This window comes from Petaurus breviceps, unplaced genomic scaffold (assembly GCF_028583685.1).
Source record: "Petaurus breviceps papuanus isolate PSGF00001 unplaced genomic scaffold, PetGlider_PUasm1.0 177, whole genome shotgun sequence".
Lineage (NCBI taxonomy): Eukaryota > Metazoa > Chordata > Mammalia > Diprotodontia > Petauridae > Petaurus > Petaurus breviceps.
The window spans coordinates 4,183,781-4,203,272 of NW_027185776.1; the positions used below are offsets into that span (position 1 = coordinate 4,183,781).

At 39.9% G+C, this 19,492-nt stretch overlaps 1 protein-coding gene across 1 annotated transcript in view; it reads left to right on the forward strand.

Moving 5' to 3' along the window:
* The window catches only part of PRIMA1 (proline rich membrane anchor 1), a 130,474-nt gene that overhangs the window by 76,215 nt on the left and 34,767 nt on the right, over positions 1 to 19,492 (forward strand). The window contains exon 4 of the mRNA XM_069086021.1: positions 10,788 to 10,917. Coding sequence (XP_068942122.1) covers positions 10,788 to 10,917 — 130 coding nt within the window. The remainder of the gene's footprint in view (positions 1 to 10,787; positions 10,918 to 19,492) is intronic.

Here is a 19,492-nt window from a genome sequence, read left to right on the forward strand (position 1 = left end):
AATGTAAAAAGATCTAGAAGGCTCAAATATCACCTTATTGGGACCTTAGGCAAATCATTTAACCTCTTTGGGTATCAATTCCTAATTTATAAGATGAATAGTTCAGACTAGCTGACCTCCCAGATCTATTCCAACAGTGTGGCACAGTGAAAAGTGTGTTGAAATTGGAGTCCGAGGATCTGGGTTCAAATCCTTACCCTAACTCTGTGACTTTAGGCAAGTGACCTTTCTGGTCCTCAGTTTCCTCTTCCGTAAAATGAGAGAGTTGAACTAGATGACCTCTGATGTCCCTTTCAGCTTTAAAATCCTGTAATATTTTTTGTAAATATTTAAAGATTTTGTATATATTTTGTAAATATTACAAATGTTTTGTGAATATTACAAAATATTTTGTAAATATTTAAAGATTTCTAATGCATTGAGTAAATACTTTGGAGTATCTTTGAGTAGTTACTTCTGAAAAAATTTGAACAAAGATTATGTGGGATAGAAAGGCATGTATGTGTTATAATCTGTACTGAGGGAGGGAATACCCACCTCAATAAATTTACAGACCAATTGAAGTGTAGATGTCACTGCTGTCTTCTAGATAGGAGAGAATAAGCATTATCCATCCAAGGATGGCTGGCTTGAAGGATAAGGCAAGACATGATAAACTCTCAGAAGATCAGAGTATTCATAGTTGGAGGAGGTCATCAAGATCATTTTGCTCACTTACCTCATTTTAAAAATGAAGAAACTGACGCCCAAAGAGGGCAAGCGATTTGCACTGAACCATATGGTGAATAGTAACAGAGCTACAGTTTGATCTTAACTCCTTTTATTTCAAATCCAGTGCTCACTCTTTAATAATAATAATAATAATGTATTAATATTAATAATAATAACTGGTATTTATACAGTGCTTTGAATTTTTTTTTCTTTTGGAGGGAGAAGGCAGGACAATTGACATTAAGTGACTTGCCCAAGGTCACACAGCTAGTAAGTGTTAAGTGTCTGAGGCCAGATTTGAGCTCAGGTTCTCCTGACTCCAGGGCTGGTGCTCTATTCACTGCACCACCTAGCTGCCCCTCAGTGCTTTGAATTTTGCAAAGTGCTTTTTTTTACATGCATTATTTTCCTCATTTGTAAAAAATGGGGATGATAATAAAACCTACCTCCCAGGGTTGTTGTTAGGATCAGATTGTAAAGCTCTTGGCATAATGTCCAGAACATAGTGTGTGCTATATAAATGGTAGCTATTATTGCTGTTCAGGTTGTTGTATTTGGGCCTCATGTCTATTCTGTGGTAGGCAGTATAGATTTCATCCCTTTTACATGTTAAGAAACTGAGAAGCCCACAAAAATCAAAGGCCTTGCCCAGGGTCACACAGTTATTAAGTGCTAAAGGTGATCTCTAGGCCCAGATTTTTTCCAGTATTTCTATTCCCCACTGCATCTTATTTATGGCTTAATTAAGCCACTTAGCATTGAGATGCCTCCTAGCTGTCCAGTGCTGGACCAATGTGTGCCTGCTTTCTGAAGACGAGCTAAGGGAGAGGAGAAGCTCAGCAGTAAAAGCTTTTTTTGTCTCAAGAACTGATCGAATCAAGTGGTGGTCAGGGGAGCTTGTGATCATTGAGACCTGAAATGTTGAAGTACTGGGTATGTTGAGACATGTTGTTCAGCTACTTCAATTGTGTCCAATTCTCTGTGACCCCATTTGGGGTTTTCTTGGTAAAGATACTAGAGTGGCTTGTTCTTTCTTCTTCCAGCTTATTTTGCAGAGGAGGAAACTGAGGCAAACAGGGTTAAAAGTGTTTGAGGTTGGATTTGCACTAATGAATATGAGTCTTCCTGGTTCCAAACCTAGTGCTTTATTCACCATGTCACTCCCTAGCTGCCCTGTTTTGGAGCATACCAGAGATTAAACTACAGTCCCTGTGCCTAAGATAACTATAGTCTAGATGGGGAAAAATACTAACTTCCAGGAAACAATGAAGAAATAAAACACAGACTTTCCCTGAAAAGCTTACAGTGCCTGTGAGGTGAACCCAGGTTCCTGAAGGCTCTGCCAGAGAAATAGAAGTCTGACAGATCTTACCAATCTCTGAAAAGATTGGTAATGCACCCATTGACTGTGCACCAGTTGTCTAAAGAGAGCCTAGCTAAATGCAGAGAAGCCTGGTATTAGAAGGCTGTACATCATGTGATGATGGGCTTTGGGGGGTTTGTTTTACTGTGTTTGCCAATCAGCCCATGATGGCTGTCTGTTAAGGTTTAGCAGGGGTCATGATCTATGTCAGCATAAAGGAGCACCTGCTGGATGAAATCAAAGATCTTTCAAAGTCTAGAATTATGCATGACAGCTACTGAATTTTACAACACAGCCCTGCATCATGAATATTGGGACAAGTAGCAAAGGTTTTCTCGGACCTGCAAATGTGCAAGCCAATCCTTTGTAGATGCAGAATTTAGTGCCCATAATAATTCTGATTTCTGAGGTGCTTTAGCGTACACAGAGTTCTTCAGTTGAAAGAAATCTGTGAAGTAGGGAGTATATTATCTCACTATACAGATGAAGAAACTGGACCTCAAAAAGGGCAAGTTACTTGCTCCGTGGATCAAAAGTGGCACCAAACCAGGGGTCTTTCCTGTAGGAAACAACTAACTTCGAGATTGTTCCATTTAACAACTATTTCCATTTGTGCTGTATACAAGGGATTGCATTAAGTGCTGTTCCCATGCTTCCAGCCGTGTAGGTTTTATCTCTGCCAGGGAAGGAAGGTTTCTCTTCATCCTTCCTAAATGGCCTTATAAAAAGTTTCTGCGGCCAGACAAATCCATCACTTTTTGACTCTTGGCATTTTCTTTCTTTCTTTCTTTCTTTCTTTTTTTTTTGGAGTTAGAGTTGAGAAAGTTTATTATTACGCCATTACAGCGGGCAAGAGTCCTTTAGGGGACCTGCAAGTGAGAGGGGTACATGCTTTTACCTTTAAAGGGTAGGGCTGCCATTGTCAGGGCTGACCAGACGGGAGGGGCCTCAATGCATAGACAAAGGTCAGAGCTGACCAAGAGGAGCATGTAAATAGATAGTTTAGATAAGATTTGGGCCAGGTCAGGAGACAAAAGGCAAGGACAAAGGAGGGTGTGGGCCAGGCCTGAGAAGAAATGAAGAGATTAAGTAAGAACAAAGGGGTCACAGGGTGTTGCCTAGGTGGAGTGTGGGATAGGGAGAAGGGGCAGAGCTCAAGGGTGGGAAAGGACAAATTGCAGTTACAACTTTACAGACTGGTTTTACAAGTTGGTTTGACCTAGACCCCAGGTACCCCATCATTCCCCTCTTAAACAGATGACACCCAAATTCATTTGGAGGTACAGGACAACTATCTCAAGTTTCCCAAGCTACTTCTCGCTAGGGAGGGGCGTAGAGCTGTCCCTGCCTCTCAGGGTATCATCGTTCAAGGGGTGAGGTCCGTGGCCAAGGTCCAGAATTTGGCCGATGCCAGGTCCAAGGGGTGATGGGTAATGACTTCGGGCAACGGTTGGTACTCAGCCTGCGCAATCATCTGCAAATGGAATGCACTGAGCCTAGAAGAGACAAGCTTAGCAAGAAGGTTAAGCAGAAAGGCACACCAGATATCAGGGAGTAGAAAGAGAATAGTTAAAAGTAACATTGCTAGGGCAAATGGCAATTACAAAGAGGCTAATACATAAAAGGAGAAGGTCGAATATGATGTCACTTCCTTCTATCCACCTTCTCCTTAGAGTTTCTCCAGAACAGCAGTTTAAGATCGTCTATAGGGTCACAGGAGTACTCCGGAGACCCTTGCTCTTTCCAGTGCCAGTCCTTTGGTGATAGGCCTGGTAGTAGACCTTGTGGTTGGTGGGAAGACTTGCCCTCCGAGTTGATCAGGCCCCTTCCGGGCCTGCCTCTGCCGGCCTCGCCTTCCCGGCCGCGCCTTCCGGGCCTGCCTCCGACTCTTGGCATTTTCACTGGTGGTGCCCATGCCTGTAGCTCTTCCCTTCCCCTCACTCTACCCTCTTTCACTTCCTTCAGGTCTCTACCAAAGTGCTACCTTCTGCAAAAAGTCTCTCCCCATCCTCCTTAATCTTACTGCCTTCCTCTAAGCTCTATGGTCACTTTATCCTGTGTATATCTTTCACGTACATAGTTGGTTACATGGTCTTTCCACCATTAGGTTGTGAGTTCCTTGAGAGAAGTGCTCATCATTTGCCTTGCCATGTGTATAACTAACACTCAGCACAAGTTCCTGACACATAGTAGGCACTTAATAAATGCTTGTTCACTTGACAAAGAGTTCATTAATTTTCTGTAATTTCTTTTTCTGCACAGCATCTTGCTAAAGCAGATAGAAACTGGTTTCATTGGAAGACCTGTACTTGGATATGTAATGAAATAATCCATCTTCAGTCATGTAATCTGCTATGTGCCAGGTACTTATGATACAGAGACAAAAATGAAACCACACTTTACCTTGAGGAATTTACATTTTATCATGGAGATAACATGTATGAGATAATTATGTATAAGATGTGTATCTAAAATCAATTCAAGATAACATCACCCTGTTTGCCTCAGTTTCCTCATCTGTAAAATGACCTGGAGAAGGAAATGGCAAACCATTCCAGGATCTTTGCCAAGAATGCCCCAAATGGAATCACAAAGAGTTGGACATGACTGAAATGACTGAACAACGACTTCTGTGGGATTATATTAACAGCCAAGGGTGATTATGAAATACCTTATTTGGGGTGGCTAGGTGGCACAGTGAATAGAGCACTGGCCCTGGAGTCAGAAGGACCTGAGTTCAAATCAGCCCTCAGATCTTAACACTTACTAGCTGTGTGACCTTGGGTAAGTCACTTAACCTAAATTTCCCTGCCTTCCCCCCCTCCAAAAAGCAAAACAACAATGACAAAAACAAAACAAAACAAGAAATACCTGATTTGACGTGGGTTGAGGTAGGAAGGAATTTGACCTGAGTCTCAGAGTTTGAAGACATCTCAGAGATTTTCTAGCCTAATTTTTTTTTCCTGAAGCATGAATCATCTCTATGACATCCCAACAAGTCTTCATCTAGTCTCTAATTGAAGACTTCCATTGAGGGGAACCTAGTACTATTGATTCAACCTATCCCATATCTGGACAGGTAGAATCATTATCCATTTAAGAAAGATCATAGCACTTGCCAGCCTCATTTATAGGTCATCCCTAAGGTTATTGCTTGATTCATTACCATAGTTAATCTTATCATCCCAAGCTCTAGGGCAGGGAGTTCTCACGTGGTGTCTAGGGACCATAGGTCTCTGAGCAAATTTCTGGGGATCTTCAAAGAAGGAAAAGACCTTTCACTACCACCTGAAGATAGTGTGTGCCTTTCCCAGGTCTTCCCGTCTCCATACTAATTGCCCCTAGTTCGTTCTGTTGATCCTCTTAAGGCGTCATCCTTTATTTTTTCTTTTTGGAGAGGGTGAAGTAGGGCAGTTGGGGTTAAGTGACTTGCCCAAGGTCACACAGCTAGTTTTGTGTTAAGTGTCTGAGGCTGGATTTGAACTCAGGTCCTCCTGACTCTAGGGCCTGTGCTCTATTCACTGTGCCACCTAGCCACCCCAAGGCGTTATCTTGACTGTCCTCAGTACTCTTCCCTGGATGTGCTCCAGTTTTTCATTGTGTCTCTTACAATATAACTCCCAGACATGGACATATAGTATTTCAATTTTCATGACACTGGGTCAAAGTATAGTGGAACTATCCCATCCCTCATTGTGAGCTATATAGATTTTTTAATTTCTGTTATTTTATTAAGTTGTATAAAATTGAGGACCAAAGGAAAATAGCAGTGATCCTGAAGGAGTGGTATTATGATTTCAAAAGACACTGAAGCATCTTGAAAAATCATTCTGGTCCTAAAATAGATTATTTCAAAAGTCTGTTGCTTAAAATTGATTTCCTCTCCCTGGCCCCCTTTAAAAAGTTCACCACATTCTGGAAACCACAAGCTAAGACAAGAGAGAATTCTCTTACAGACACAGACAGGGAACTCCAAGTATTATTGAAGATGTAAATAGGAGCTGAAGGGCCACAGGCACCACACTCCCCTTTTGTACCCATGTTTCCCCAGCATGTTGTTGCTGTTAGTGTCAATGGACATTATAGTCTCTTATATTCAGAAAACAATGGAGCTCATTGTACTCACACTGGTAATGGGGCAGGAGGGGTGGGGGAAGGAAGAAGGGAGCTACACACACTTGACATTTTCTTTACTGAGTTTGGATTTCTGCCATGGTCATTTAGCATTGAGTTACTGATGATAAAATGTCTAGCTGATGATGAAATGATATGGTCTAGGTCCATTAAGCAAATTATGGGAAATGTTTCCCTGTATCTCCATAAAAGTCCTAATCTGTTGTCTCGTAGAGTGGAGGTGACCCTGAGTTCTTGAAGGCTATGTTTGTGGCCCAGAACCACAAGCTCTGGTAGAATTTAATAGCCCAGAAATTCTTTGAACACATATGGATCCTGTGTTGAAATTTTTTGCCCTTTTATCTGAGGATCAGGTGACTTGCTCAAGGTCACACAGCTAGTTAAGTGTCTGAGACTGGATTTGAGACTATAAGACTGACTACAACCATTTTTTAAAAGAAAATAAATTTTATTTATACTCTATTATTATTTATAGTTTTGGTTTTATGTCATTTAAATTTGCCCCTGTATCTTTTCTCCCTCTCAACTCCCATAGAACAATCCCTTATAAAGAATATTTTTTGAAAAAAAGGAAAAGGAAAAAGAGGAAAAAAATCAGCAAAATGACTGAAAAAACTCTGACAGTATATACATATACAATGTTGCACACTTGTGGACCTACCTCTGCAAGGGAGTCCCTTCTTTAGGGCTAAGTTTATCCTTTGTAATTTCTTGGCATCAATTTTGAATTATTTTGTCTTTTCCATTTATATTGTTATTGTTCCAGTATATTGTTTTCTTCGTTCTGCTTACTTCAAGTTGCATTAGGTACTGTAGGTTGTTCCATGTTTTCTCTGCATTCATTATAGTCATTGTATTTTATAGCATATTAATATTCCATTTTATTCATGTATCACAGTTTGTTTAGCCATTCCAAATACTATGGGCTTTCCTGTTATTTTAGTTCTTTGCTACTACAAAAAGTGCTGCTATAAATATTATGGTGCACATGAAAGTTTTGGGTTTTTTTTTTAGTTTAGGGTTTTTGTTTGCAGCCTTGATATAGACAGAGAGAGAGACAGACAGACAGACAGATATACAACGGTGTAGTCTCTGGATCAAAGGCTATAGACACTTTAGTAGTTATTTGCATAATTCCAAATTGCTTCCCAGAATGTCTCTACTACATCACAGCTCCACTAACAATAGATAAATATTCCTGTCTTTCCACAGCATCTCCAACATTGACTCTTCCAATCTTCTGTTATCTTTGCCAATTTGCTGGATGTGAGGTGAAATCTCAGGGTTTTAATATGTATTTCTCTTGTTATTTGTGATTTGGAGCATTCTTCCATATGATTGTCAATAGTTTGCAATTCTTTTGAGAACTGTGTGTTTATATCCTTTGACTAGCCTTTTGACAGCTAGATAGGATAGAGTGCTGGACCCCGAATCAGAAAGATTTGATTTCAGATCCTGCCTCAAACACCTACCTTGGGCCAGTAACTTCCCCACTACCTTGGTTTCCTCATTTATAAAATGGGGATAATAATAGCACCTACCTCCCAGAGTTGTAAGGATCAAATGAAATAATATTTATAAGACTTAGCATAGTGCCTGCACATAGTAGGCACTTAATAATTGCTTCTTTCCTTCCTCCTCATCTTCTCCTTTGACTATTTTCTATTAGGGAATGATTTTTTTAGTCATAAGTATTTCTGTTATTTGTCTATATTTCTTATACAAAGAATTTGATAAAATGATTTTCCCCTTATTAAATCATTCCTCTTCTTATCCTGAGTGCATTAATTTGTCCCAAAGTGTTTCAAGTTTATGTAACCAAAATTTTCTGTTTTATCTTGTGTAATTACCTGGATCCTGTGGTTAAGAATTCTTTGTCTACCTACAGCCATGAAAGTTATGTGAACTACTTCTTTTCTGATTGTCTTATGCCATTTAGGTCACATATCCATTTTTATTTTATTGTAGGATATGGCATGAGATATTGGTCTAAGCTTAATTTCTAATTAAACTGAGCCACAGCACTCTTGAAGACACACTACCAAAAAAAGAGGGGAAGGAGGAGGGGCTGCCCACACAAATAAAATCACAGATCCTGGAAGTAATAAAGTATTTTCCCAATACCAAAGAAGCACTTTCCCAAATTAATTTATCCCCTCAATGCCCTAGGGAGCTAAGCAATAAATAATGACCCATTTCAAAGATGGGAAGACTGAAGCAGAGGACCAGAAACTCAGTTCAATTCAACATGTAATTATTAAATGCCCTCTTTGGATAAAACATTTGGGATACAAGTCAAAGATTAAAAATAGTCCCTGTCCCCAAGGAGCTTACACATTCCTAAATGATAAAATGTATAAACAGATAAGTACAATCAAGGTAATTTGAGGAGGGCGAGAAGATTGAACTCCATAGGAGTCAGTACCTGAATTGAGTCTTGAAGGAAGCAAAGGATCTTCATAAATAAAAGTGAAGGAAAAGTATGTTTCAGGTGGAGGGGAAGGGGCAGGAATTAGTTGATATATAGTCGTGGAGGTTAATTAAATGTCATGTTTAAGGAATTCCAAGCAGGATAGCTTGGCTAGAATGGAGAGCATTTAAAGAGAAGTAATAAGTCTGGTAAAGGAGTCTGGAACCATACTGTGGAAGGCTTTCAGTTCCCAACAAATGAGCTTGAATTTTATCCTATAAACAACTGGGTGCTAGATTCATGAGCTGGTGAAAATGGCATGGTCTCTCTTCTTATAGGTTAATGATTTATATTTTTATATTTATTTATAATTATTATATCATATTATATTGCATAATATATTAATAATATAATATATAATTATAATAAATTAATGTTATAATAATTTATATTAATATAGGAGAGAATGATTTAAAGAGGAATAGGCTGCTTTTAGCTGAGGGGCATCAGTGGAGGCTTCACAGAGGATGCTGTGTCTTGAAAGAAGAATTTCATTTTTTTTTTCCTATGTGACCTTGGACAAGTCACTTACCTGCTCTGGTTCTCAGGTTCCCCAAGGGCAAATAGATATACTCAGTTAGATGAGTTTTAGATCCTTTTCAGTTCTGGATCCTATAAAAAGGATTTAAACAGATATGCATGAGCATGAAAGTGGAAAGAGACAGAATGAGATAAGCGAACAAAAAGGCAGCATGTCTAATGGGATAGGGCACTGGGCTTGGAATCTGCATGATCTAGGTTTAAATCTCACTACTAAATCTTACCATGTGACTCTTCTCTTCATGACTAATCACTTTGAGAAAGGAGTCCATCTTCCTCTTTTTGTCCTTCTAATAAGAGAGTAATCTCTTTATTCTATCTTCTTATCTGTTCATTCAATAGAAGCTGTCTTGTCCAAAGTTACCCGCTATCCCGTAATTGCCATATCTACTAGCTTTTTCTCCATTTTCTCCTCCTTGACCTCTTTGCAGTATCTGACCCTGTTCCTGACCCTTTACTCCTGAATGACCACAGGATAGGGCTGTTCAACTCTGCCATCCCTTCCAACTCGAGATTCTCTCATTCCATGACTGTTGTTTGGTCCTGTAGAGCAGAGACTACCATATGTCGTTCTTCCTCTTTTTAGAGGCAATAATAAGAGCCCTAGTGTAAGAGGTCCTGGGTATGAATCTTGGCTTGGGGAGCCACTTCATGTGCAACTTTGGGCAAATCACCTAACTTTTCTGGACTTGTGACTTTGATCTCTAAGGATTTCTAGCCCTCTGACCTCCCCCAGGGCCAAGCACAATTTCAGATATGTAATCAATTCTTATTATTGGGGTGGCTAGGTGGTTCAGTAGATAGAGTGCTGGACCTGGAGTCAGGAAGATCAGAGTTCAAATTCAGCTTCACACTCATATTAGCTTTGGCAAGACACTTACTCTCTCTCAGCCTCAATTTCTTCAACTGTAAAATGGACGTAATAATGGCACCTACTTCACAAGGCTATGTGAAGATGACATGAGTAAAGTTCTTAGCACAGTACCTGGCATGTATTAGGCACTGTATAAATGTGAGTTATTATGTATCATTATTATTACCAAATCTGTTTAATTGAATTTCCCAGTGTTATTTCCCTCTCTTCCTACACTCCCCACCCATCCCCCAGCATATGAATATGCAGTTTTCATCTTGATGTCTCTGCCACACACCTCAGCTCCAAATGAACTGGATTTAATGCCTGAACAAAGAGAATTTTAAATATGTGGATATGATATTTTCATGGAAAATCAGACTTGAACCTGCCATCAATGACCTCATGCTGAGAATAAATTGTTAGTGATGTGATGTTTAACCTCTGATCTGAACAAACTGTCTTCTGATGTGGAGCAGGACTAATTGAAAAATGGCCAATGATGTCATCTATCGCATAGCACAGACATTAAAGCATGACTAACCCAAAGCACAGGAGAGCTGATGGCTCCCAAACGAGGTCTCTTGAATATTTCTTTGCTCCTGCCCTTTGACACAGCCATGAATGATAGCTTGAGAATGAAACTCACCAAGGGCTGCTTAGTCAAACAAAGCCTATTTAACCTTCTTCTCTCCCTGCATCTGTCTTTCCCACAGCTCCCAACTCTACCTCGTGTCCTGCTGAAGAACCCTGGTGGTCAGGCTTGGTTATCATCATCGCAGTATGCTGTGCCACACTCGTCTTTCTTGTTGTCATTGTCATCATTTGTTACAAAGCCATAAAGAGGTAAGAACATATATAGGCTCCCTCTTTGCTCTCAACCACCACCACCGCAGCTCCAGCCTGGTGAGTGCACCAATGGGAAATAACTTCTTCTATCTTTCTTCTTTGTTTTTAGCTCCAAATTTTCTTCTCCCCACCCCCAAGATGGTAAGCAATTTGATATAGGCTATACATGTGCAATCATGTAAAACATGAAATACCTTCTTGAACAGGCACTTCTTTGCATGTCCCCAATTTCAATCCCTGCCTTCAGCACAAGTCACTTAACCTCTGCCTGCCTCAGTTACCTCAGCTGTAAAATAGGGATGATAATAATGGCACCTATCTCACAGGGTTGTTATGGAGAGCAACTGACCTAATATGAAAAGAGCTTATTATTATATAGTATGAGTTTTTCCCCCAGGGGACCTTTTGACTGAGATGACATTTTGACCAAGAGGAGTGCTCAGCAGCATTTCAGAAGAGAATGATACAGTGTTCGTTGCCCCCATCACTGGGGATATAAGATCTAATTCACGGTAGTAGCATATCATTATTTGCAAGTGAAGTCAGCATGATCGCTCATCTTTCAGAAAGATGAGAAAGTAGTAAGTGGGAGTCAGATCCCAGCTTTTGACACTTACTAGCTCATATGGGCAAGTTAATTAATCTGTATAAACCTCAGCTTTCTCATCTATGAAATGGGAAGAATCGTATGCAAAGTGGAGAGGCAGGCACTCATTACTTCCCAGGATTATTTTGCTAGTGAATATTGAAGCATTATAGAAGCTGGAGTCATTTTTATGAAATAAAATAGATCATGTAGGTAAAACACTTTGTAAACATTTCATTTAAACAAGGATCCTGCTCCTGGGATTGGACATATATCCAAGGAAACCAGTTTTCTTGTGTAGCAAAATATGCATAGTAGGACTCTTTGTGGTACCAAAGAACTAGGAACAAAGTGGATATGTAAACATATTGAGAACTTTGAGGAATGCCTTACAGATGCATTTCATTAATGTAATGAAATATTACGACACAAGAAATCATGAATATAAAGGAGTCAGGAAAACATGGGCAGGCTGACATGAACAGATACAGAGCAAAGTAAGCAGAAGCAGGAAAACACTGACTACACAATGACAATGACAGTGTAAATTGGAGGGAATGATAAAATGAAACTGACCATTGGGTAATTATAAAGCTTGGTCTGGAGAAGAGATGAAAAAATGTAACCCCTTCCTTTCATTGAAGAAGGGGAAAGACTGAGTGTGTAATGTTTCCTGTGTTTTCAGACATGGTCAAAGCTTCAATTGCATTGGCTGGTTTTTTTTTTTAATCTTTCCAAAGGCTCACTGGGTAAAGAGAGAAGAAAAGGTAATAAAGAGCCAAATGAATTCAGATTGCACAGCTTAGACTAATTAAAGAACTGGCAGTTGTGATTCCAAGGATTGCTGTCGGTATTCTTTGAGAAATCATCAAGAATGGCAAAGGTCCTAGAAAACTGGAAATAGATAAATTCTATAGCATTTACTTTTAACATTTATATCCTTACTGATCCGTCTCCCTGCCGCCACTCTCCATTGGACTGTTGCAAGCCCTTGGTTTGCACATTTTAAAACTCATTATTTTGTCTTGTAGTTGCTTGTATATGTGACCTACCCCTGTTCCAGACTATGAAGTCTGTGAGGGCAGGGACTATATTTTCAGTCTTATCTCACATGTTCTACCCAAGAAAACCTATTGTTTTGAGTCCTGTGAAAGGAGAGATTTTATGTTCATTTGTTCAAGTGGACCTCAATTCTCAGAGGAAGGAATGAGATAAGGACTTATTAATTAAGCATCCACTGTGTGCCAGGTACTGGGCAAATACCATCTCATTTGATCCTCACAGTGATCCTGGGAGGTGTGTTCCATTGTTATCTTTATTTTACAGTTGAGGAAACTGAGGCAAGCAGAGGTCAAATAACTTGCCAAAGTTCACACAGCTAGTAAGTGCCTAAGGCTAGATTTGAACTCCAGTCTTCCTGACTCCAAGCCCAGTGCGGTGTCTACTGCACCACTTAACTGCCTCAGAGTTGGATGGGGCCTCAGAGGCCCGTTAGTCCAATCCCTGTATGATCAGGAATTCTTTTACAGTATTACTGAAAAGAGACCACTTTCTTATATGTGGCATTGTAGTGTAGTGAAGTCTTGAAATCTAGAGATTTTGCCTCAAATACAGGCTCTGGCCAGGTCCCTTATCTAACCTTTCTGAGCCTCAGTTTTCTCCTATGTGAAATGATGACAATAGTACTTGAACTACCGATTTGACAGACTTGTGAGGAAAGGCTCTCTCCAGTTCCAAGAGTCTACGCATAGTAGATTCATAGGCAGGTAGGTGACTCAGTGGATAGTGTTAGGGGAGGCAATTTCAAATCCTGCCTCCAGCACAAGTCACTTAATAACCTCTGCCTGCCTCAGTTTCCTCAGCTGTAAAATAGGGATGATAATAATAGCACCTATCTCACAGGGTTGTTATGGAGAGCAACTGACCTGATATGAAAAGAGCTTATTATTATATAGTATGAGGTTTTTTTCCCCAGGCGACCTTTGACTGAGATGACATTTTGGCCAAGAGGAGGGCTCAGCAGTACTTCAGAAGAGAATGAATAACTCTTCTTTCTTTGCTGACAAAGAATTCTCTGGCTCCATTCTCTGGCAGAAAGTATACTGATGCTGTCTGGCTGTGTTTTTTATAGTGGGTATTTGATTCTTTTTTTCCCCTAACTTGGATACAGTTTGGGAAGTTAAATGACCACCACCAAGCTGAGACCATAAATTCTGCTGTTTCTGACCTGAACATGCAGTTTCACATCTCACAAAATTAAGTCCAAACTCCAACTGATAGCAGTATCAGCCTACTGGGTCTCACTTTGGCCAGAGGTAATCAAGAGATGTTTCGCTCTGATTGCCCAGGTGTAGGGAATTGCCACCCACATGCTTTATGTGTAAAATAATGGTTGATCCACAGTTGATATAATTATTAATATAATGTTAATAGTGTTACTATAATGATGAGAATGCTGCAGATTTGTTCTTCTAAGATTTAAAGTTAGCCAGACCTGTCTGGCTAAGCCCAAGATCTCTTGTTGATCTCAGAATGCAGAGAAATATATCTAAGTCATATTCAAGGCTGGATGATCTGAGACTTTGGAGGACATTTTAAAGCCAAGCTCTATTCAAAATATAGCTGCTAGACATTACCTGCTAAGGAACATGTGGCATCTAAGGGCAATGGTGACATAAAAAATTTAGAATTGACATCCTTTGTGTCCAGATGGGTTTCATGGAGAGTCTCAAAAAATAAACTGGGAAGAAAAAGATAGAGAGACCCAGGTTGTTCAAAGACACCTGGCCTTGGGGTCAAAGGCCCTGGGTTCAAATCTCAGTTCTGGTTCCTTAGTACTTATATATCGAAACAAGTCACATCAGCACACTGACCATTACTTTTCTAATCTTTAAAATGAAAGGTTGAACTAGATTATCTTAAAGATTCCTTCCAGCTCTAAATCCTCTGATCCTATTAACATTTTTAGAGTAAATGACTGACCTCTGACTCCAGATCTAATTCTGCTCTACTGTACCATGGTATTTTCTCCCCAACTAGGCTGTAAATTTTCTAAGAGAGGAAAAACGGGCAGAAAGTATCTTGTTTTCCTTTTTGTATTTCCCTCTGCCCCGGGCAATAGTGCCTAGTACAATGTTCCTCCATCAAATGGGTGCCTGCCAGTGGTGTGATCCTGTAAAATGCCTTGACCCAGCTTTTTATAATACATATGTTTGTAAACAGAATTCCAGGGGCAACCAGGAGGCACAGTAAATAGAGCACCGGCCCTGGAGTCGAGAAAACCAGAGTTCAAATCCAGCCTCAGACACTTGACGCTAAACTAGCTGTGTGACCTTGGGCAAGTCACTTAACCCCAATTGCCTTGCTTTCTCCCCTCCAAAAACAAAACACACACACAAAAACCAGAATTCCACTTTGGCAATGCCCTTTGTGATGGTTAACTAGCTACTCTAATGCTGCCCCATAGAACTTAAAATAAAATTCACCCAGAGAATCTCAGAATTGGAAGGGGTCTAATAAAGCATCTAGTCTAGTCTTTGCTTGAACAAGAAACTAAACAAAGTGGTCAGCCAGCTATTGCTTGAAGACCTCCTGTGAGGTCTGCCTCATTAGGCAACAAATACATTCTCCTCTTGGGTAACTAAATGTTAAAAAGCATCCTGCCTCAGTCCGATTCTTTTCAACTTCCTTCCATTCTTCTTTATTCTGAGCAGAACAAATGCAATCTCTCTTCCAGGTGGGAAAGGTAAATATTTACCATTTGGCAAATCTTATCCTCCAACATCCCTCTTGGTGCACAGTATTTGCTCGTGAACATTCTTTGCTCACTAGTAAGAGATGTAGAAATAAGTGGTCCTGGTTCCGATTTTCTCTGCGGAGATGAGTTTTGTAATGCCTCACTACCCGTTATAATTACATCGACCCATTCTCTGGAGGGAAGAAGCAGGTTTTGTGCAAAACGAGGACCATCATTAATTATGTGCTTTTGTTCATCTAGAAAAGGTGAACATGTAGCTTTTTTCTCTCCCTGACAAACAGCTTCTTTCCTCAAGTCACAGGCACATTTCTTCCCATATCCAGCCAGAGGCACGAGGAATCAGAGGTTGTCTGTGTTTAGGGACTTCATTCTGGCCCTTCTTTATCTCTTGAAATTGATTTTCTGCTCAACTGTTCAACATCCATTTACTTGTAATTTACAGCCTCTTCTGCCATGAGGCTAGTAAAGATCTATGGAATATTTTGGCCAGCCTTCTTGATCGTGAATGATGCATAAGAAGAGGATCAGAGATTCAGAACTGGAAGGGACTTTTGAGGTCGTCTAGTCCAAGCCCTCATTTTTCCAGATGAGGAAACTGAGACCCAAAGAAATTAAGTGACTTGCCCAAGGTCACACAGGTGGCAGACACAGCATTCAAACCCAAGTTCCCTGACTCTAAAGATAGTGCACTTTCTACTGACTGCACTTCCCAGGTGAACTACAGAAATGTATTTGAGTGTTTTATGTGTGTATATATAGGGCAGCTACGTGATACAGTGCATAGAACACCGGCCTGGTGTCAAGGAAGACTACACTTCCTGAGTTCAAATCTGGCCTCAGACACTTACTAGCTATGTGACCCTGGGCAAGTCACTTAACCCTGTTTTCCCCAGTTTCCTCATGTTTTAAAAAATGAGCTGGAGAAGGAAATGGTAAACCACTCCAGTATTTTTGCCAAGAAAAACCCAAATGGGGTCAACAAAGAGTCAGACATGTCTGAAAGTGACTGAGCATGTGTGTGTGTGTGTGTGTGTGTGCGCATCATACATATTTACTATATTTACAGGAGTCAAATATTTTGTATATATGTGTGTGTATATGTGTCTTTAATGGCATGTTCAATTTATCAGATATAATAAAAATCAGAACTATAACTATGGTTGGGTGACTTAGACTTTGCTGTAGGGCACTAATATTTGGAGGGTACTCATAGCATCTGTATGCTATCTGGTAGAAACAACGGATCTTAATTCCTAGTTTACAGGAATCATTCATTAGGAAGATACCAAATAACTAGCTTCATCCCCATCCCTGGCAGCCATACCAGGTCCTAGGACTTTGTCTTCTATAGTTCATGTATCTCCTTGAGTACTCCACAAAAATGACTAAATTTGGCTTATTGCTAGGTATTAGGATCATTAGTTATACCTCTTGTGAAAACTTAATAAATGCTTGTTGAATGATTGAATTCTTTTCATTTTATAACTAGATCCTTGGCTTAGAATACTTTGTAGGAAGCCCTTTTAAGTCAGCCTTGGGCTTATGTTATATACTAGGACAGGGCTTCTTAAACTTTTTTCCACTGGTCACCCCTTCAGTGATTCTTAAACTGTAGGACCCACGTGGGGTCACAACCCATAGTTTAAGAAGTATTGGAGGATAGTAGTTCTTAACTTTTTTCTGTGATGACCCCTTTTGGATGCTTGGTGAAGCCTAAGGACCCCTTCTCAGATTAATGTTTTTAAATAAATAAAATTATTATAGTTAAATAAAAATTCCAAATCTAGTGTGCTTTCTCTTAGATCAGGGATACTTAATCCAGGGTCTCTGAACTTGGGAGAAAAATATTTCTATTTCCTGCCTCACCTGCTTTTTGTAGAAAAATGTTCTATGCAAATTTTAGTCTTATAGTAATTAGTTATTAGTGCTGTTATCATTTCTGTTGTGTCTATACCAATTCCCCAAAGAGAACTGCTTAAAAATCACCACACTTTCTGTATAGTGCAGCATAGGGCATCATGCAGCACAGCAAATTTCAGATACAGTGGGAAAAATAAACAGGCACAGATGAATTGGAAAACATGGTAAGTGCATTACACAATTCAAATATTCATGAAAAATGCACTATTTTTAGAATGAATATTGAATGAAATGCTTCACAGCAATCTGATGTTTTGGGAAGCTGTGTTAACCCTTTTAGATGACCTGGGGACTGATCTGCCAGTCAAGAGGCATTTTGAAGTTTCCTGATATATACCAAGCATTACTCCAGGGGCTGGGATGACAAAGCCAGAAATGAAATAATAACAAACTTCCAAGGACCTTATATTTTATCAGAGGAAATACCATGTACAGACAAAAGCACGTACCCAAAGTGTGACGTAAGGTTGGGGGACAGGGAGGAGGGGATAAGGAAGGGCTTAATGGAGAGGGCACAGGAGCAAACTTTTGAAAGAACAAGGGTTTCTAGGAGGGAGCACATTTCCAGGTATGAGAGGCAACCCCTGGAAAAGCCTAGACAGTAGATAGAGTGATATGTATAAGGGGCCATGTAAAAGATAGTTTTAATCATAGAGGGAGTTTAGAGGAGTTTTATATAATGAGCCTAGAAGGGGAGGTTGGGGCCAGGTTTTTGAAGGACTGTATATGTCAACAGAGGAGTTAGCATTTGTTCCTCAAAGTAAAAAGGGACTGGCAGAATTAAATGAGTAGAGGAATTACATGGTCAAACCTGTGCTTCAGGAAGAACACTTTGGCCAATCATGGAAGATTAATTTGAGCAGAGAAACTTAAGGCAGGGAAACCAGTGATGAGGCTATTTTGATACTACAGGTGAACAGTAATGAGGACCCAGAGTAATGTTGTGGCCACATGAGAAGCCCACAGATGGAGGAGATACTCTGTGCAGTGTACAAGACTTACTTAAGTGGGGCGAAGGAGAAGAACAGGTCAAGAATCAGGTCCAGATAATTGGAAGGGTGGTGGGGTATCCTTAGCAAAGTCACAGAAGTTTTTAGGAGACTACATGGTACAATGAGAAGAGCAGTAGCTTTAGAATCCAAGTTCAAATCCTGCCTTTAACTCTTACTACTGCCTATTTGAATATTTTTAACCTTTCTCAGCCTCAATTTCTTCATTTGTAAAATGAGGCAATTAAACTAAATGACTTCAGGGATGGCTAGGTGGCACAGTGAATAGAGCTCTGGCCCTGGAGTCAGGAGGAGCTGAGTTTAATTCTGGTCTCAGATGCTTAACACTTACTAGCCATGTGACGTTGGGCAAGTCACTTAACCCCAATTGCCCTACCTTCCCCTCTCCAAAAAGAAAAAAGAAAAAAAAACAATTAAAAAAAACCTAAGTGACCTCAGAGGTCAATTATGACTCTAGAATCAATTGGCACTTAAATACAGAAGGACAGGTTTAAGGGAACGATTTGAGTTTGAAATATCTCTGGGATATCCAGTTTCAGATGCCCAATAGGCAGTTGGTGATGCAATACTGAAGTTCAAGATAGAGTAGGACTGGAAAAAATAGACTTGGGAATCATCTGCATAAAGATGACAATTAAACCCATGGGAGCTAATGAGGTGACCAAATTTAAACAGACTAATTTAAATAGTAATTTAGTTATCCAGGAGACAAAGAGATTTTCAATGTAAGAACAAACAGATTCATTAGCAATACATAGAGACAAATTATATGGAATTAATAATGCTTTTGAATAAGTAATAGCAAAGACCATAGATTCCAGGGAAGAAGAAGAAATCATTTGGAGGTGAGTGAAAGGGAGATGAAATGACTGAGACAGATTTCACTTGATAACGGGATTTTATCCCTTGTATTTTGTCTTGTACTTTTGTTTCTTGTCTACTCTGGCTGCTAAATAAAGTCCAACCTCCCAAGTGGGTCCAGAGAGCCTAGAATTCAGGGGATTTTTAAGGACTCTCAGGAAGCACTTAACTTCAGACCCTACCCAATAGACTTGGAGGGGAAGTGATGGCTGTTTTCTAATATTTAAAGAGATTTCATGTGGAAGAGGGATTGAACTAGTTCTGTTTGGAGTTTGATGTCAGAGCACAAACCATTATGTGTAGAAGTTGCAGAGGCAAATTTAAGCCTGTCCCAAAGTGATATGTACTTTTTCAAAAGTAGTGGAATTCCTTTCATGGGAGGGAGGAAGGGAGAAGGAAGGAAGGAAGGAAGGAAGGAAGGAAGGAAGGAAGGAAGGA